This window comes from Manacus candei, unplaced genomic scaffold, assembly GCF_025592945.1.
Source record: "Manacus candei isolate 608988 ecotype Guabito, Panama unplaced genomic scaffold, ASM2559294v1 h1tg000018l, whole genome shotgun sequence".
In the NCBI taxonomy this organism is placed as follows: Eukaryota; Metazoa; Chordata; class Aves; order Passeriformes; family Pipridae; genus Manacus; species Manacus candei.
The window spans coordinates 16,755,399-16,774,464 of record NW_026138066.1 but is presented as its reverse complement, the minus strand read 5'-3'; the positions used below and the strand labels follow the sequence as shown (position 1 = coordinate 16,774,464).

General features: G+C 39.0%; 1 protein-coding gene across 3 annotated transcripts in view; it reads left to right on the top strand.

Moving 5' to 3' along the window:
* The window catches only part of KDM5A (lysine demethylase 5A), a 50,274-nt gene that overhangs the window by 12,427 nt on the left and 18,781 nt on the right, over positions 1-19,066 (top strand). For all 3 annotated transcript variants that reach the window (XM_051784892.1, XM_051784893.1, XM_051784894.1), the window contains 11 exons: positions 2,411-2,569; positions 4,934-5,053; positions 6,190-6,348; positions 7,937-8,118; positions 9,846-10,008; positions 10,827-10,946; positions 12,185-12,379; positions 12,485-12,666; positions 12,929-13,053; positions 13,301-13,451; positions 16,326-16,443. In XM_051784892.1, coding sequence (XP_051640852.1) covers positions 2,411-2,569; positions 4,934-5,053; positions 6,190-6,348; positions 7,937-8,118; positions 9,846-10,008; positions 10,827-10,946; positions 12,185-12,379; positions 12,485-12,666; positions 12,929-13,053; positions 13,301-13,451; positions 16,326-16,443 — 1,674 coding nt within the window. The remainder of the gene's footprint in view (positions 1-2,410; positions 2,570-4,933; positions 5,054-6,189; positions 6,349-7,936; positions 8,119-9,845; positions 10,009-10,826; positions 10,947-12,184; positions 12,380-12,484; positions 12,667-12,928; positions 13,054-13,300; positions 13,452-16,325; positions 16,444-19,066) is intronic.

The following is a 19,066-nucleotide window of genomic DNA, read 5'->3' as shown; positions in this document are numbered from 1 at the left end:
AGTATTTTGAAAAATCATCTGTTCTTTAGGTTTTTGTTTTAATCTTTTTGTTGCAATGTGAAGCTTTTTGCTGTTCATACTTGCCCCATGCTTGAATGCCTTCAGTAGTTCATTTTCTGTTTGAGCTCCCCTTTGTAGAACAATCCTCTTCCTTAGAAGAAATTTTGAGGTGCTCCAGTACTTCAGGATTTTGTTTTTAGCAATTCCACCTTTTTTGTCTTTTCTGTTTTGAGTTTAAAATAGTCATTATACAAGTCTACTCGAGAGAAACCCCTAAGGAGAAAAATAAAATGTTCAGTGCTCTGATGTTTTGCCGTGGAAAAGCAGTGGATTGTTGTTCTTGATAGCTTTCATAGCACATGATTTTCTACTTTTAAATTGTCATATTTAGCATGTGTACACAACCATGAAAGAAGATACAAGCATTTAATGTCTAAAGAATTAGTCTTCACTTACAGTTCAGCTGTTCTTTTTTTTCTTAGCCTGAGAACACTTACAAGAGCTTATTTTAAATTTCAACCATAGAAAGCCAAGGCAATCTAAGACTCTAGTAATCATATTTTTATGTTTGGAAATGCCTCCTGGGGTGGAAAAAGTGTGAGAGAAGTTGGATATTTAAAAACCTGGTCATTGTGCCATTGCAGCTAAGTCAGAATTTGTGCAACTTGATTTTTTTTTTTTTAATTGTGCTACTACTTCTGAGTATATCATGTTCTTAGGCCGTGTAAACATTGTGACAATTTTAAGTATGCTTCAATTTTAAAATATTTTGTCTAGACTCTTGGATTTTCTATGGAAAACTAGCATTTGTTTACTCTTTTAATTTACTTCTATTTGTAAGTGAAAATGAAAATACTGTAGCAACAGAACTGTTGTTTTGAAACTACGTTGGTGTAACTCTGATCTTTATGCAAGGGTGATGCATTTGCCTTATATAGCTGTGGTCTGAAAAATACTGTGGAGCAGGTTTGTTTATGCTTCTCCGTAATTTATTTATCTTTTTGTAAAGTTCTAACTGTGAAATTGATTTTATTTACATGAATTGGTAACTGGGAGATAAAATACACCTCTTTATCCCCTCCTCTGCCCTTGATGCATATAGTTATATATCATCATAGTCTTACTCTGTTTTGTTACATGGCTAGGAGGCTTGTTTGTAAGTTATGCATAATCACAGATCTGCTTATTGTGAATATTTATTTTAGTGCAGTTTTTTTACTGACAGATCACCATTTATGCTAACATAGAGACTGTATATGTTAATAGGAATTTGGAGAAAAGAAGGTGGTGTCAGCGATAGGTAGCCAGTGAGTACTGTAGAAAAACCTCCTGCTAGGATCACCATTTTAATGCATTGTTAGTTTTGGGAAGAGAACCTGAAAATGTCTGCTAAGGTACCCTCTCTCCCTTCTCTATTCCTGCAATGAAAGCCACTGGTTTGGTGTTTTAGATAGACATGATATTCCATGAGGGTGAGTGCATGGATTTTTTTAAAAAGAGGAGAATAACATGCCTGCTAATAGAACTGCATTATTTTTTGAGATAGTTCTTTAAGAAACCTGAGCAGTCTTCTTAAGAAGTGTATTATTGCATTAGCTAGGACATTGCATGCTTAACTAGGCTGGTGTAACTAAAGATGGGGTTGACATCAAGTATTTAACACCACTGAACCTTGTCAGCTGAAAGGCACATGTGTTTCACATCTGGATGAAATTAAACCCTCCAGAAAAACAACCCCACTACTTTTGGTGTTACTTGGAGCTGCGTGGAGGAAATATGCATGGCCCGAGTTGCCAGTGACTAGGGGGAGTAGTAGCAGAGTTTGGAGCAGGTATCATTCATGAAGTTCATGTTGTTAGTAGAAATTTATATGTAAAGTAATTTTTTAGCTGTGATAAAGTAAGACACAGTTTTTTTCATTCAGATTATGTTACAGTTTATATTTAATTAAAGCCCTTTGGACAGTGCAGGAAGCAACAGCAAAGAAAACTTGAAACCTGTTGATATGGTTTTCTCTCTGGTCCCAGTGACTACCTTGAACAGATACTTGTGAGAATTGTTTGCTATTGTATTGGGATTAATACTTCTCTCTTAACATTTGAAGTTTTTATCCTTTGCTTTGGAGAAAATACGAAAGAAGTTGGTACCTTTACGTGCAGTTTCCTTCCCTTCCTCTATCTCTTCTTTTTCATTGCAAAGATATCCCTGGACTGTTGCAAGCAATGAAATAAATATTTCTGAAATGGTTTTTTTTGAGATTTTCCTCAGCCATGCAGTTTGTAGGGATTTAGTTTGAATTGTTTTCCATGATAAGAGGCCTGAAGAGCCTTTGTTTAAGAAAGGCAGCTTCTAGATGAGAAACTTTTTGTAACTTCTTTTTTTTTTCTTCTTCCTTTTTTTTTCTCCACAGGTTGATCTCTATGTTTGCTTATTTTGTGGTCGAGGAAATAATGAGGACAAATTGCTCCTGTGTGATGGATGTGATGACAGCTATCACACTTTTTGCTTGATTCCTCCTCTACCTGATGTACCCAAGGGTGACTGGAGGTGTCCAAAGTGCGTTGCTGAGGTACAGTTCAAGAACTACTCAAGCTTTGTGTGTACACCAGTGTACCTGGAAAGGTCAGAAGAGCAGTTCAGCTCAGTGCCAGTCCATCTTTGTAGAGGATGTAGTTTGTTTTGGAATATTGTCAAGATGAGCCATGAATCTTGGTTGATGAGCTGTAAGGAGAGAGAAACATTCCTTCTAGAGCTTGGGCATAACCTTTGTTTATTATGTGGCCATGTGACAGCTAAAACTTTGGCCTTGGTATGTTAAGAGCTAAAACTCAATTTGACAATGTGCTAGTGGGAAATTAGGGTGAGAAGTAGGGTTGTGGTGGGTGTTTCAGCATAATGATGAGACATTTTGTAAACTATGAAGTAACCAAAGTATGCAATTTGGGCAAAAGGTAGCTTTGATTATTGAGAAGTCATGATAGCATTGTTCAAAATAGCTTGTAGCAGAAAGTGAAAGAACTAATTTAAAATTTTGTAGCTATATTTGGTTTAGACTGAAAAAGGAACTGTTAAGGCTCTGAAAGTGGAAGCTGGTTGAATTTCATAATACAGAAAAGAAAAGCTACCAAGTTCCAGGAGATGACTGATCAACAGCCTAAAGGCAGCAAACGTCACTTGACTGGCTCGGTATTTGTCTTAAGCAAACAAATTTTGCAAGCTCAGAAAGTTGGTAGGTTCAGGATTCAGAGGAAGAAGTTTTGTGTTCCTAAATCTGTAATTTTGAGACTGGCTTTAACTTTTTTAGGCTGTGTTTTTTTCAGAGGGGGCAGTTGTGCACAGGTGTGTATGTGCCTGTATGCCCCCAATCCCTCCCACCCTTCTGTGTGGCTTCTGCTGGTTTCCTGATGGCGGTGAATGGATCGTTGTCCAGCCACGTGATGGGGTGGATCAGCTTGCTGCTCTCACCCAGAGATGAAGCTGTAAGATGAACTGAGGCAAATGCTGTTGTGAGAGAGGTGGAAATTCATAGTTACAGGGGAGGGAAAAGATACAGCTTTCCCTTTGGGCTGCTGCTCACAGAGTGGATTAAGCTGCTTGTTTATTGTTCTCTTAAGAGAGAGAGCAATAAAGAAGTACCAGCAAAGTGCAGCAATCTAATGTGGGGTTAATGTAGAGAATATAGTAGTAAATAGAGTGGCTACAGTAAGTTTAAGAATGTGGAGACTCAGAAGAAACTTTGCCACTGCTGGTAAAAACAGGGATACGCTGTTACCAAGGAAAAATGTGCATGTCCATACAAAACCCAGAAAGACCAGGTGCTGAGTAAGTTGTTACTAGCAAATGGTACACCAAATACTTGAAAAATTCTGGAAATATATTGAAAGTAACAGGAAGAAGGGGAAAAAACATAGCTATGTTATATAATGGTGAGTAAACAAATAACATGTTTGAAGCGCTCAGTAGTGCTTTTTGCCTCAGTTTTTACTTTAGATGTTAATTGTGCACAGATGCTTAATGTAATTTTAACAGCAGGGTGCTGGAACAGAAGCTGGGAAGAATAGGGTAGGAGCTCTTTATATGTATTTAGGTCAACGTTGTGTGACAGTGTTCACAGATGTTGTAGATTCTCTGTTGCAGGCTCCTTTTAAGAACTACTTTGATACGTGTTGGGCATAGTGTAAGGATAGTTCCTCTTGGAAAAAAAAAAAGAAACTAGTGATTGATTCCTTTCTAATCCTGTTTCTTTATGACTGAATAGCTGACAATCAGATAGTGATACGTCATCTTTGTGTTCAAATATGTCCTGTGTATGTAGGAACACTGTGTCAGTTCCAAAAGAGCTGAGAAAGACACACTGGTAATGGGTGGGGAGAGTAGCTGAAATGCACACTTTTAGTATGAATGGGAATAGAACAGTGAAAGACTTGGAGGCTTTCTATCAGATGGGCTGTATCTGTTGCTGGCTATGTTGCACTGTTCTTATTTTCTTCTTCCTCTTTACTCCTATATATTTTCACAGTGCCAAATCTGTTGATGATTTGCTGACTTGATAAGACTGAAACACTACGGGGGGTTTGTTCCTGTGCTGTTATTCTGCGGGTGCTTGAATCCAGTGTGTCTAAGAAATGCCTTATGGCTGCCTAAACATCTTGTGCACAGTCTCTCTCTGTGGCTGGCAGTGGTAGATGAGGAAATGTAGTTTTGGACAGGAAAGCAGAAGTGTGTAGCACGGGGTTTACAGTGTTAGATTAGCTTCTGTGCCATAAATTCTGTGCTGTTTCCGTTGTGGTAGGACTTCCTCGACTGAGGAAAGCACTCAGAAGTGGTAGCTTATTGTGTTTGGTAAGGACTCAGGCATTAGGGGTTTTTGCTAAAAATGTAACTGTGTCATAGTCTGCTGCAGGGAACAATATTTTTATGTTCTGTCTCCTAGGAATGCAACAAACCCCGTGAGGCCTTTGGATTTGAACAAGCTGTCAGGGAATATACTCTCCAGAGCTTTGGTGAAATGGCTGATAACTTCAAGTCTGATTATTTCAACATGCCAGTCCATGTGAGTTTCAACTTTTGTTGTGATTCTTTGTAAGGGAAAAAGAGAAGAGGTTTCAGCTGATCCTTGATTTTTGCTAAGGCATCTTAGCTTTGTTTGAAGAGGCACCATAAGCTTCAAACATGTAAACAAATGATTTAGCTTTCTGGCATCTGGTCTCATTTCAACTTCATTTCACCCTTTTCCTGTGATGGACAGACAGCTTTATTGCTTGTTAGGGTATACTGCATTGGTCATGCTCTAGTTTAAAGTTCTTGCCCTTTTTGATAAACTGAAGTAAGTATCTTGTTCTTGTTTGGCAAAGGGGTCTTTCTCCTGCCCTTTCTATGGCTTTTGTCTTGGTTTGGTTCATCCAGAGGATAAATCATTGTTTTCCTTACTATTACAGTCTTTTCTTGTAGTCAAGTCAATTGACTGTGTCTGATAATGACAGGGTTGGTTGCCTTTTTTTTTTTTTGTTCTACATTTCAGCAACATTTTTAAATGAAACATTTTAAAAGATTTTAATATCTTTAAAACTAGCATTTCTACCTTGGCACACTGCCACAATTCCACTGTCTTGTACACTGCCTGCAGCACCAAGATCTTTCTCCTCTCATAGTTCTTTGGTAGCCTATGGGCATTCTTGCTAAAGCCTCTACCTTTTAAGGACTCCTATTTATGATACAACTTTTGGACATGGAACAAAGCTTCATAAGTAAATGCATATAAGTAAGAATCATAATGAACTGTATGACGATCAGACTTTGAACACAATTTTGTATCTGAATTTTCTTACTCTTATTTGGAAGTTCTGGTCATTATCCTCTGAAATAGTTAGGAATTTGCATACTGTTCATTGTGTTTGCTGCTTGACTTCTGTTGACTGTCTCCTCTTCCCCTTCTTTTTTGCTGTACTTCTGGTGATTCCATCTCTCTTGTTTATTCCTTGCCTCATGCTGCAGTATCCTATTTCTGGAACATCGCAGGCGCTACAGAGGAATACAGACCAAACTATGGCTTTGAAGAGATGGAGGGGGCAGAGGCAGTGACCCTGGTGTTAGAAAATTCATGGAGAGTTAATAGTGATTTACTGCTTGAAAGATAATTTTTATGTTGGGTCTTGCATGCACATACCCAAACGTCTCTTCTGCTTTCAGATGGTTCCCACTGAGCTCGTAGAAAAAGAATTCTGGCGATTAGTGAGCAGCATAGAGGAAGATGTCATTGTGGAATATGGGGCTGACATCTCATCCAAGGATTTTGGAAGTGGCTTCCCCGTGAAGGATGGCCGACGAAAGCTGATGCCAGAGGAGGAGGTGAGGAACAGGATATGCAAACTGACTCCATTCTTTGCTCTGCATAAGATTTCACATTAAGAATTTAGGTCAGAAATCAACATGGATTTTTTTCATGAAGAAATTGCTTAAGGCTTTTGCGTGTACTTAACATTCCCTTTGAGCAGGGCATTAGTCTGATAATTGAAGTTCTTTTACAGATCTGATTGCTGATAAATAAGCTCCTTTTCATGATTTAAGTCACACCTCTTTTCTGTCTCTTAATCTTAGCCGGCGAAGATGTGCAATTTGTTGCTGTATGTCTTGAGTATGAGGAGACTAATACTGTCTTTTTCTTTCTTGTTCCAAACCTTTTCATTATAGACTTAGCTACAGAAACATGATTCTATCATCCTTAGGAGGTTCTTAATGGGTAAAACTAATTTGATTTAGCTTGTTTCTCTGACTGCGCATACTTGTAAGAATGAAAAAATGTAGATACAGCATCTTATTATAGAAAATTTTGTAGAGAATATCTAGTAAGTACATTACCTATTTTCCCTCAGACCTTAGCATAGCATATCAATTTTCTTGCTGCTTATATGCCTACATTCAGACAAAATGAGGGTAAAGGTGTGGTTTGCTGATTACACAGCCCCAAATCAATTTATACTGCTCACTGTAAGAGGTAATCCTGCTCACTGTTGTCTGCCACCCATACCTACACCTTCCTGTGTGTACCTTTGTTGACTGTGCAGTGATTGTGCAGCTGCTGAGTGAGTCAGAACTGATTGTTGATCTGTTTGTATTCACTTAAAAATTTTTTTTAGCCAGATGACTTAAATCATCTGACTCACTGTGTTGCCTTTGTAGTGTCAGAGCAAAGGGAACAGCAGAAACGTGTGGCTGAGCTGAGGGTTTGACCAGTCCTTTCGGCAGCTGTGGGATATGTCTAAAATGCCTGTGAATCTGTGCTTACAGCTCTTCTAAAGGTGGAAAGTAGACTGTGTTAAAGCACAGTAGTGAGCTTTTAAGGCTGTCTGAAGTATAATTTTTTGTACAAATCGTGTGTATTTGAAAGTAAAGGTGGGAGTGCTTAACGGGTGATGCTGTCTTCTCAAGAATGAATGAGCAGGAATTTCCTCCCTGGAGAAAACTTCCTAAAGGAATCTATAAAGTAGATCAACATAAACTGCAGTGAAGTAAAACAGATGTTAAAAAAGCTGAAATAATAACATAAGATTCACTGCATTGTTTACAATTTCAAGTTGTCCTACATTATTGAAGATTTCAGTCTATAGTTCTGCTGGTGTTGCTGGTATTTCGTTCCACCATAAAAGCATGAAACCTGCAATCTTGAGATGGGGAGGAAAGCAAAGCTTGATCTAAAGAAGATGGGCCATGTATGTTGAATTACTAGGACTGGCCTTAAAATCTTAGTCTTATTATTTGATGATTAAGGTATTTAAGGAATTATTTCTAGTTTTGATGTTTCATTGTTGCAGGAAATATCCCACTGTCTACTAATAGAAATGGGTAGGCTGGTCTTTTCCTTTGTACTTTCCTTTTCTGTAGTTGGTGTCCTCATATTCTTTTGACTTTTTTCAAACTTTCTCCTTTTTTTGGCCAGGATTATGCGCTCTCTGGTTGGAACTTGAACAACATGCCAATTCTAGAACAATCAGTCCTTGCTCACATCAATGCAGATATCTCTGGCATGAAGGTACCTTGGCTGTACGTAGGGATGTGCTTCTCCTCATTTTGCTGGCACATTGAAGATCACTGGAGCTATTCCATCAACTACCTGCACTGGTATGGGCTGTCCTTCGTTTATCTACCTTACACTGCCCTGTTTGCTTTAGGAAATTTGTAGCTCTATTTGAAAGTGCCTCTGCACATGATGACATTTTTAGATAAAAAGCTACATGTGGTGAGTGGTTCATATTGTTTGCTTTGGCTGATTAGAAGAAAATACAGATACTGTTTTAACCATATTAGCATTTTTCATTAACTGCTTAAATATTCTTATGTGGCCAACATTCCAGTGTCACTGTAAAATCATGCTTTACGGGGTCACATCTTTTCTTAGAAAGCTTTTCCTTTTGAACTGAGTTACAGTTCACTACTTCACTGTTTTATGATTTGAAGTTGAGATGTCTGTGCTGGAAACTGAGTCTGCTGTCCCATGGCTTTCAGAGGCATCAGAACTGACTCTTCAGCAGCAGAAATACTCCTGCTCAAGAGAAGAGAAACTTGAAAGTAATTCTGACTTTCAGAACAATCTTAAGAGTGTTCTGGTGTTCAGCTTTTGTGTTTGACAAGAAGACTCGTGATAGATAAATTATTTACATTGCACTCTTCTCAGTTTATCAGACTCAATCACAGTGGATGGAGCAGGGGGGAAGGAATGGAAAGCTGTGGGAAGCAGCCCTTTAGAAAATTTGCTGTATGTCTGGTACAGACGAGTTGACGGCCTTCAGACCACAATTGCACATCTCTGGAGAAGCGTGTTTGATAGAAAGGTCTGATCCACAGACTCAGGAAGGGAATTAGTTTTGTTTTGAGTTCAGTTGCTTTCCTCAGCATGCTGTTAAGTGGGTCAGTGTGTGAGGGGTTTGTTGCTGGTGAATTCCAGCAGCACATATCCCGAGGAGCGGATTTACTGGGGTGTCCTGGCTGTGTGCTGCCAGCAGGTGCCACTGCAGCCTGCAGGAACTGCAGGAAATGCTGCTTCTGGCATTGTCTGGGATGGTGGGTGACAGGATTATTGATACATTTAGATAGTGCTGTGTAAACTCTTTCAGATATTTCAGTGGACTACTGCTTGTACTTTTTAATAAAGTGTAATCTAAAAATAAACTTCAGCACTGCAGACACTAGATCATTACAGTTTATTTTGGTTAAGACAATACTGGAAGGACTGGAGTAGTGCTTGAGTACATATTTGTTTAGTTTTGGTCTTGTTAATCTTTCTTCCATCATACTTAACTAATTCATGTTATGTGGCATTTTTTATCTTGAAACCAGTGTACCACAGGTTCTTAGTAGTTAGTTGTGTATCTTAGAAGGATTGCTTGTATTTCATTCTGCTGGCTGCTACCCTCTTCCATTGGTTTCAGGAATGTGACTACTCCAAGCGTAATTGAGTGGAGGACTATCAGGATCTCTTTTCTCTTAAACCTTAGCTGTGACAGCCAAGGTTTTGTTTACTAAACTTAATTCCTCCTTCCTGAAGGAAAGTAATTGCCCATTTTACCCCTTTAGAGTGTGGTGAGTTATCTTCCATGTTAGGCTTGCTTTGTCAAGGCAAATCTGCCATCAGGTGTTTTGAGAGTTGTGTTGTAGCGTAACTGATTTTTCGGATTAAAACAGTACATCCTGAAGAAGATGCTCATTGATTAAAGACATTTTTTTGTATCTAGGTGCAAAATATTTGGCTTATGAGGACAGTGCTGCTGGATGTGAGGTGTAGTTTGCAGTTGGGTGGCACCATTACTTCCCTGTAAGTCGTGTTGATTACTGTGGTTGTGTTTTGGTAGGGGAGAACCGAAGACATGGTATGGAGTGCCCTCTCATGCAGCAGAGCAGCTGGAAGATGTGATGAAGGAATTGGCTCCTGAGCTGTTTGAATCCCAGCCTGATCTCCTGCATCAGCTGGTCACTATTATGAACCCCAATGTGCTGATGGAACATGGTGTGCCAGTGAGTAGCACACAAGCGTTTTTTTACATAAGTACTCCTATGTGCTCTCTTTTTTTCATTCTCTGCCAGTTTTGTGTAACAATAGTTCCGCGTAACTCTGACGAATTTTTATGGTGGACAATTGCATATTCAATTCGTTACTTATGGGGTGTTTTTTAAAGCTGTTTTCTAGAATCTTCTGTAGACTCACCAGGAAATTTAAATTATCTTGTAAAAGAAGTGTGTGTGCCAAGCTTCCTACATAAAATACCTTATAGAACAAGTGTACATTGTGTATTGCACTTAATTTTTAATTAAAAATCACTTCCCTTGTATAACAGCAAACTTGTCTGAAATGTTTTTAGTATCTCTTGACAGTAAATACTTTTCTTATGTTCAGTGGAAATCTCAGCATTACAAAATGCTTTTTTGACCAAACATAATTGACTGCAGACGTCTAAGCAGCAGTCACTATCATTTGCTTTTGTCTTAGGATAAATTACTTCCCTGGCAAATACCCCAACAAAGCAAACCATAAACTGCTTCCAGAAGCTTTTGCACTTTGTGGTACAATGGATTAAACGATGAGAGAGAAACATCCCTTTTGGGATTCATAAAGAGAATTTTCAACTGTTGGCTTATATATTCAGCTTTGTTGAGTAAGGCTGTAAATTGAGTATTCATTTTGAGAAGATAGAACCAGTCTTTACCAGTTGGTAATAGCTGTGTTTCCTGTGGTGTTCTGTAGGTACAGAAAATGGTGTGCAAACATCGTGTAGTTTTGTGTCTTAAACTCTGTTGCATGTTACATGTTGTTTTTCTTTCCTTTATCCTATTAGGTTTTCAGGACCAATCAGTGTGCTGGCGAGTTTGTTGTGACCTTTCCTCGTGCCTATCACTCTGGATTTAACCAGGGATATAACTTTGCTGAAGCTGTGAACTTCTGCACTGCTGACTGGGTCTGTTCTTTTGTGTATATTTGCTGTGTCTCTGCTCAGTGACCTCTGCAAGGAGTCTGTTAGTAACCTAACTATCTGAAGAATAGTCTTTCAAGTTGTATAGTGTATTTTATGTTTAGAGTTCTTGGTACAGCAGTTGAAAACTGATGTGTTTCCATTACACAAAGTAATTTTGATGAGCACATAACTTTAAGGAGCTTCAAACTGAAACTTTGGCACATGTTCTTCCTTTTAAAGTATTGATTGAACCAAAAAATGACATCTTGCAGTACCTTTACCTAGTATTTCTGTGATACCTCTTTCTAAATTTGATACAGATTAATGTACTGTCTTGAACAGCTGTTGTCATTTGGATGTTGGAGATAGGCATATAACAATCTTTTGTGCCAGCTCATTGCACCTTTTAGTTATTTTAGTGCTTGTTCTAAGTTGTAATAGCTATGCCACATCAGTGCATAGCTTATATGGATTGTTCAGTAAATTGTAAAAAGTATGTTCTGTTACTATCCAGGGTTTACAGTTGGAAGTTATGATCTCACCTTAGTTTATCTATCTCTAGCTTCTTTTTTGTTAATTACAAGTAGAAATTTTAGCCCTTGATCAGAAAACTTTATGCATTTATCAGAAAAATTGTCTGCAGGACTGGCAGTGTGTCTGTGGTTTTTTTTTTTTGATTCCTTCCATACTCATGATGTAATCATGGTGTGTAGCCTCTGTGAAAAACAGCTAAACTCATACCAGCCATGTGAAATTTCCTGTGCTTGTGGAAATGTAACCAGGAATCTGTTTGGCAGGTTCATCTAGTGTCTTACTTTTTTTGCTTTAAAAGGCACAAAATGAGTGATAGCAATTTTGGTGAACTCTAGGCATCTTGTGCTAAATGTTTATGTCCAAGCATAGTAATATCCAGAGGGCAATGCACTCACCTTGGCATAGACCAGATGACTTCTCTGTGGTACCAGTTTCTTTCCATTGGAAGTAAAAAGATCTTAGGATAACTCTTAAACTTTTCTCTGTAAGTTAGGCACATAAGATTATGGAATATGCTTCCCTACCCCCCAACACGGATATTATCTTTGTTCTCATCTGTGATGTGATTTAAGGTTGGTATAATTGGCTCTGTCCAATTCTCTTAGCCTCCGTCTTTTCCCAGTTTTTGTCAGAGGAAGGGAAGTGGGAGCGAAGAGATGACTTTGCTTGTCTTTTCCCAGAATGATGGATGTCGTGGTTTTTTGTAGCTTCCCATTGGACGTCAGTGTGTGAGTCACTACCGAAGGCTGGGACGTCACTGTGTTTTCTCCCATGAAGAGCTGATCTTCAAGATGGCTGCAGATCCAGAGTGCTTAGATGTTGGGCTGGCTGCCATGGTCTGCAAGGAGATGACTCTGTTGATAGAGGAAGAGACACGGTTAAGGGAGACTGTTGTACAGATGGTGAGTAATAAAAGACAATTCTATGCTTGCAAAAGAACTTTTGCTTCCCCCTCCCCCTGCCTGCATTAGAGTTTTTGAGCAAGTGTCTAATTTTTTTTTTGTTAGGGAGTGTTGATGTCTGAAGAAGAGGTGTTTGAACTGGTTCCAGATGATGAACGTCAGTGCACAGCTTGCAGAACCACGTGCTTCTTGTCAGCTCTTACATGTTCCTGTAATCCTGAGCGTCTGGTGTGCTTGTACCATCCCTCTGATTTATGTCCATGCCCCATGCAGAAGAAATGTCTAAGGTACACAGGATATTTTTTTTTTCCTGCCTGCTTTTCTTCCCTATCTAATATTTACTGTAGACCAGTGACCAAATACATTTGGCCACACTTCTCATTTATTAAAGGAATGTTTTTGTCTTTCTTTTTTTCTTGGTCCTGTGGCAAACGGGTATTGTTCTGTTTTTCTGGCCTTGTTGTAGCTGGAAAAACTCAATATTAGCAGTATCCTGGCTTTTGTATGGGCATTAATACTTTTTTTTGTGTTTTCCTTCCATATCTCCAGGTACCGGTATCCCCTAGAAGACCTTCCTTCCTTGCTGTACGGAGTGAAAGTCAGAGCACAGTCTTATGACACTTGGGTCAGTAGAGTTACAGAGGCTCTGTCTGCCAATCTCAACCACAAGAAAGGTCAGACTTCTATCATTCATAGTAGGATGTCCTGAAACTCCTACATTTGTTCTGTGCTCTCATTTAATGAGAGCAGCACTGTTTTGCTTAGTGGAAAAAAAGAGATGAGCTAATGCAAGACTTATGCAACTTATCATTGTGCATTTCAAATTGAACTACCCTATTGGAACCTTGATTGGAGACCTTTGAAGCAATCAAAAATCCCTCTTGTATTTGCATACAAATTACTTGTGTACTCTTATTACAGATGTGATTGAGCTGAGAGTAATGTTGGAGGATGCTGAAGACAGGAAATATCCAGAGAATGATCTTTTCCGTAGGCTCCGAGATGCTGTGAAAGAAGCAGAGACCTGTGCTTCAGTAGCACAGCTGCTTCTGAGCAAAAAACAAAAACACAGGTAGGACAGGCTTTTTTTCAACAGTTTCCATCTGTCTCTTGTTACTCAGTTTGACCTGGAAATGTGAAGAACACTGAGGTCTCACTGTGCACTAACTTCTTTCAGTAGTTCCTGTCCTTAGTGCTGTGACTCACTGAGAGGTGGGCAGGGGAGGAAGCAGATACAGTGACACAAGGGGACAAAAAAATTGGACTTGGTTGGAATGTGATAAACATCGTGTTTCCAGCTGACTTATATACTGAAATGTGAAATCCCTTGGAGAAGTTGTGTTTGATTCTGATTAAATATTTCTCTGAATGTGTGGGAGAGTTGTAGGGAAAGAGCTAAAAAAGTAATGAAAGTAAGTTTTGACATGGGTGTTTGTGACTGGGGCAAAACCATCCTGGGGACCACAGCAGAGCACAGCACATGCAGTCCATAGTTTGAACCAATCTTTTGCTTCTTGGGAAGGACCATGGGAGGCAGTGATGTGTGGCTAAAAAGTAGTAGCTTGCCTCAGTGACTTCTGGCAGTTTAACTTCCTTAGTTCTCTGTGTTGCTTGCCTTGCCTGTGGCTGCTTCAGTGTTACTCTGTCCCCCGGTCCTGCCTCAGCAGTCTGCTGGTTGTGTTCCTTGTTCTGCTCTCGTGAGCTTTCAGCAACAAATTTGTCCTTCTCTCCTATGTGTTCTGTGCACTGAATAAAAGTCCCATAGGAAATAATCAGGTGACTGTAGTTCTTGTGCCAGCAGTTGTATGGTAAACTTCTGTAGCTGCAGTTCCTGTGTTGATCATAAGATTTGGCTTTGCAGTTGGTTGGGGTTTTTGTGTGTGTGTAGTTTTTGTGTATAACTTAGGACTTTCAGAGGGAGTAAAAAGTAAATACTTTGTTAGTTATAGTGCCCAACTTCGCTACACAAAACATAATGCATATCATAATTGCTTGAATTTGAACACTGAAATGTTACAGTTACACCACAGATCCAAGTGTAATCTATTTTAATTGGAAAGCTATTACAAAACAGAGAAGCATTTTTGCTGTACTGAAGGGGAAAGAAGGCTCTCCTGTTTTGTTTTATTGCTTGTAGGATCCCACTGCCACAGAAGTATTTGTCACTTAGAACTCTGGTCTAGGTAAGGGAAGCAACATGACAAGGGGCTGTATTGCCCAGTTCTAGTTCAATAATTTTGGTAACTTCCAGCTGTTCCTGGTCTGTTGTTGCTTCCCCCTCTTTCTCCTGCTCTTGGAGAATATCAGCCTTCTCTCAGCAGACCTTCAGTTGCTGATCGATCGATCGATCTATCTGTCTATCTATCCATCAACACACACACACACACACATATATATATGAGAAGAAATAACTCTTCATTTAATTATTTGGTGGGTTTCCAGCCCTATCCCAAGAAAGTCTAGAACTATTTGGCAACTTGGAATGGTGTGTCTGATCTAAAGCTGAAAGAAATCTATGGGACAAAAAAAGGATTCATTTGTATGTCTGAGGGCTGTCGTGTGCTAAATAACAATATTTTACAAAATTCAGGTTTGAGAAAGATTTTAAAACTTCTTTGAACGCTATTAGGAAATGTAATTACAAAGGTGTCACATTTAGCTGCTTTTTTAACATTTATATTGATATTTAACACATTGAGAAGGATCACACACAAAGGATAAGGTTATTAAAAACGCAAATTAAAAATAAGTGCTCAAACAGAAAAAATTGGCAGGGGTTGATGCAGCTATAAACTCGTAGTTAAATGTAGTAAAAGAAAATCTATTCATTACCCATCTCTTTATGTATAAACCCAAAAAACAGTTGATGTGTTCACAGTTGTGAAGCCACAATCAATATTCTAATCCTAGATCTCTCCCTTCTTTTGGGAGCTGTGAGTTTCCAGAGGCAGAGATAGTTGTATCCTTTTGTGCAGCATCTGATGCTGCACCAGTCCATGGTTGGACTAGGGACAGAATGCCAGTGGGATGTTTCAGTGTCCCCTGCCATAGTGCTGTCTCTTGGAGCCCAGCACCCCATTTGCTCTTGTGCAGGGATTTTGGGGGCACAGCAGGTCTGGTGCAGCCACCACTCCCCCTCACTGTCTGCTGTAGCAAGTCAAAGCCTGCAGTATTTTTTCCCCTCTGAGGTTTAGCTGGTGTATAATTATGTTTGATCATTAATCTAAATTTTACATTTACCATTATATGTAACTCCACAGGTTGAGAGACTGAATATTTTTTCTTTATTATTTTTATAGTAATAAAAGGTTAGCATTAGCAGGGAACAACTTTTAAGTGTTTGAAATCTGTCCTGCTTGTGAAATTGTGCCTGCCAGTGATATGTGTACCAAGTGTTTAATTTGTGCTGTGTATCGCTTCAAAGTCTTTTACTGCATTCAGGGCTTGTTTGACTTGCTTCGAGTGATATTTAATGGAAGTGTCTTTGCAGAACATGTCCTACTCAATAGCAGTCCTCTGTTGCAAGGCCACTTCCAGCAGTTCTCTGGCTGCAAGAGAACACACCAGAAAATTACTTGTTTTCAGGGTTCGTTGCTGTTCCATATCTCAGACTTCTTGTCAGTGCCTGTCACAACAGTCAACTTCTTGAGCTGCCTAAAGCAGGCTGTGTGGGGCTATATTCTTTTACATATTTGTAACAAACTTGACTTGAAAGTCATCTAGAGAATTGTACCTCTGAAAGAGCAGGGTAATTCCCTTGAAGATACTTAAGGGGAATTACATTAAATTTTGCTTTCAAGATTTTGGAATTCATTTTGAGTTCTCAGCTGATTAAATGTTTTTGGTAACTTCTCAGTAATTATGTTAGCTTTCTGTCACTGGGAGTAAATCCAGGGATCACAGTTCTCTCTCACCCACTATTGTTTAATTCTATATGTTCATGCAGCAGAGTGAGCCAGGACAGTGGAAGGACACGGACCAAGCTGACTATGGAGGAGCTGAAAGCATTTGTACAGCAGCTTTTTAGCTTGCCATGTGTTATCAGCCAGGCCCGACAAGTAAAGGTAAGTTTGCATCTGTTCCTTAGATAATGTTGTGCTTTTTACTTTGTTCTGGTTTTGTGGTGGTATTTTTTTTAAACAGATAAGGTTGCCTGGTGTAAAGGATGAAAAGCTTTTTGCTTTTTTTTTTTTTTTGAGAATTAGTCCTGCACTGTCAGAGGTGGATTGAGTGGGATGTTTCATTTCTAGCTTTTGATGTAAAGCATATGACTGCTTTGCAATGATGTCTGTGGCCTCAAGAAAGGAAGTACAGTGTCTTCCTGCATTACTGGGAAATGTTGCTGTTGTTGTTGAAGTTTTGCTGATGACATGTTGCTGTCTCTCCAGCATGGAATGTAACATACATTTCCTGTTCATTTGTAAGCATGTCTCTAAATGGGCAATGTGACGGTGTTTGTATTTTTATGCTACTGTAATCATAGCAACTCTCAAATTGATAGCCTGAGCATGGATATGTAATGCCTTGTGAGATACTCTAATTCCACCTGGCTTCCACTGCATTCTGGAAGAATACCCATGCTCTTGTGCAGCAGTCTGACACAGGGTGGGGTGTTGCACATGGTGATCAGCATTTGGGCAAATGAACAGAGCCCTTTACATGACTGTGTGTGCACTTTTTAGGGTGCCTGTTGCAGTCGGCATTGCCAGATGTGGTGGTCTACTGCAGATAAAAGACCCCCCTCACCTGTCACTGGTCCAGATGGCCCAGTTTTAGCTCTCTGAACCAGTTACTCTTATTCCAGCATCATTAATGCTGTTTGTAGAGGTGAAATTTCTGGCTAAGTCCTGCCTTTTGTTTGTTTTTGTAGAAATCTATGAAGGTTACATGGGTGTGCTTTTTTAGGGGAGAGGGAAAGCGGTGCCACAGTGTCAGTTATTCTGTAAATACTTCTCAGCCTTGCTTTCCAGGTTACAGCCCTCTTAATCTGTATGCATGGCCTGCATTTCTTACCCTTCATATATATCTTTGCACCTGTCTGTGAATGAATCTAGACTAATAAGCAATCCAGATCATACTGATTCCCCTGGCATTCATCATTCTGGCAGTCTGCATCATAGCAAGTGTTTTCAGCAGCAATCTTAATTTGTTTCTCTGTCACTTATGATGAAATGCTAAATAGTGTTTCACCTGCTAACCAAGTTCTAGAAAACTCGTTCAAAAAACAGCCTTCATAAAGATTTTTCACCTTGAGAAATGCTTCTTGAGATGTATGTTAACCACTTATTAACCTGCATGTTCTGTTGATACTGTTTTAAGTGTTGTATATTACTAGATCGAGGGCCTAAAATTCTAAACGTGACCATATGTGCAGCTACTACTACATAACCAAACAGTTTAAAGATAAATTAGTTTTGTTTGAGATGGCCTTTTTTCCATAAGTGTTTGCTAATGTTTGTTATGTCCTTCATTTATTCATTTCATAGTAACTTTTTCATGGTAGTTCAGTGTTTGATAAGGGAGACTTTATATTGGACTTCCTTCTTGTTTTCAGCAAATACATGCCAGTATCATAAAAACAGGTTCCTTCAGAAAACTCTAGGGTTCCAGGCTGCAGTTTAGCCAGGCCTGTTGATGCTAATCACCATCTTTATCATTCAGAGGTGTTCTTTAATGAGTTTCCAAGCAACTGGTAGAGAGTGGAGTGTATTCTCATCCTAATAGGATAGGATGGTTTTACTACCCTTCTTTCCACATAAACCCCAGAAATATTTATTTATACTAATATTTATTAATGAAATGTTATTGTCATGTATTAATAGACCTGTAAAATTGTTCTGAAAGGGCTTTTTTGTTTGTAATGTGTTTAAAACCTGCTTCTAATTAAAACTTAATTCACAAATGACAGAGCTGCAGGCGTACAATAAACTCTTAACAGTTTTAATTTGTATTTTTGTCTAAATGCTTTTTCCCAACTAGTCTTTATTCCTCCAAACCCCAGCATTAGGAAACTAGTTCTAGTTCAAGTACTCTGCCTCTGCAGGTGCATGTTCTTGAAGCTTCAACATCATCACTAGCCAATAAATAAATATTATCATTTTACTGGTTACAAACTGTAGTTTATGAATGAAGTCACATAATGATCACTTATGCCTAAGCACTCACTAGCTTTCAGCATGGCATTTGAAGTCAATTATCCATCATAATGAATAGCAAAATAATTGTCATGTTGGATGATGAGTATTTTCTAACACAAAAGGCATTGTAATTATTAAACTGTAATAATTTACTGTTGTCACTATGAAGCATTCAGTGTTATGTTCCCTAAATCAAAATCTTTATAATGTGGGTCTTGTTCTTTCTTATAAATTCTTTCTGGTTTCCAGGCAGTCATGAGAAGAATCATCAGCCAGAAAGGGCAGGAAGCTAAGGGTTAGGAAATGCAGGTTTTGCTCCTCATATTGCCATCGACTTGCTGTCAGAAATACCTGTCTTTTTTTAAGAGACTTGGGAGTGAATCAATTGGGTATACTGGTTGAATGTCCTTGAATGAATCTCCTGCAGAGGTTCTTTCCTGTCTGCTGGCTTTGTTTTTTTTCATTGCAGTGCCAAAACATGAGGATGAGGACAACTGCAGCAGTGCAGTTGGCTTTCTGTGAAATTGTCTCCTTTAATAAGAGGGCTTTG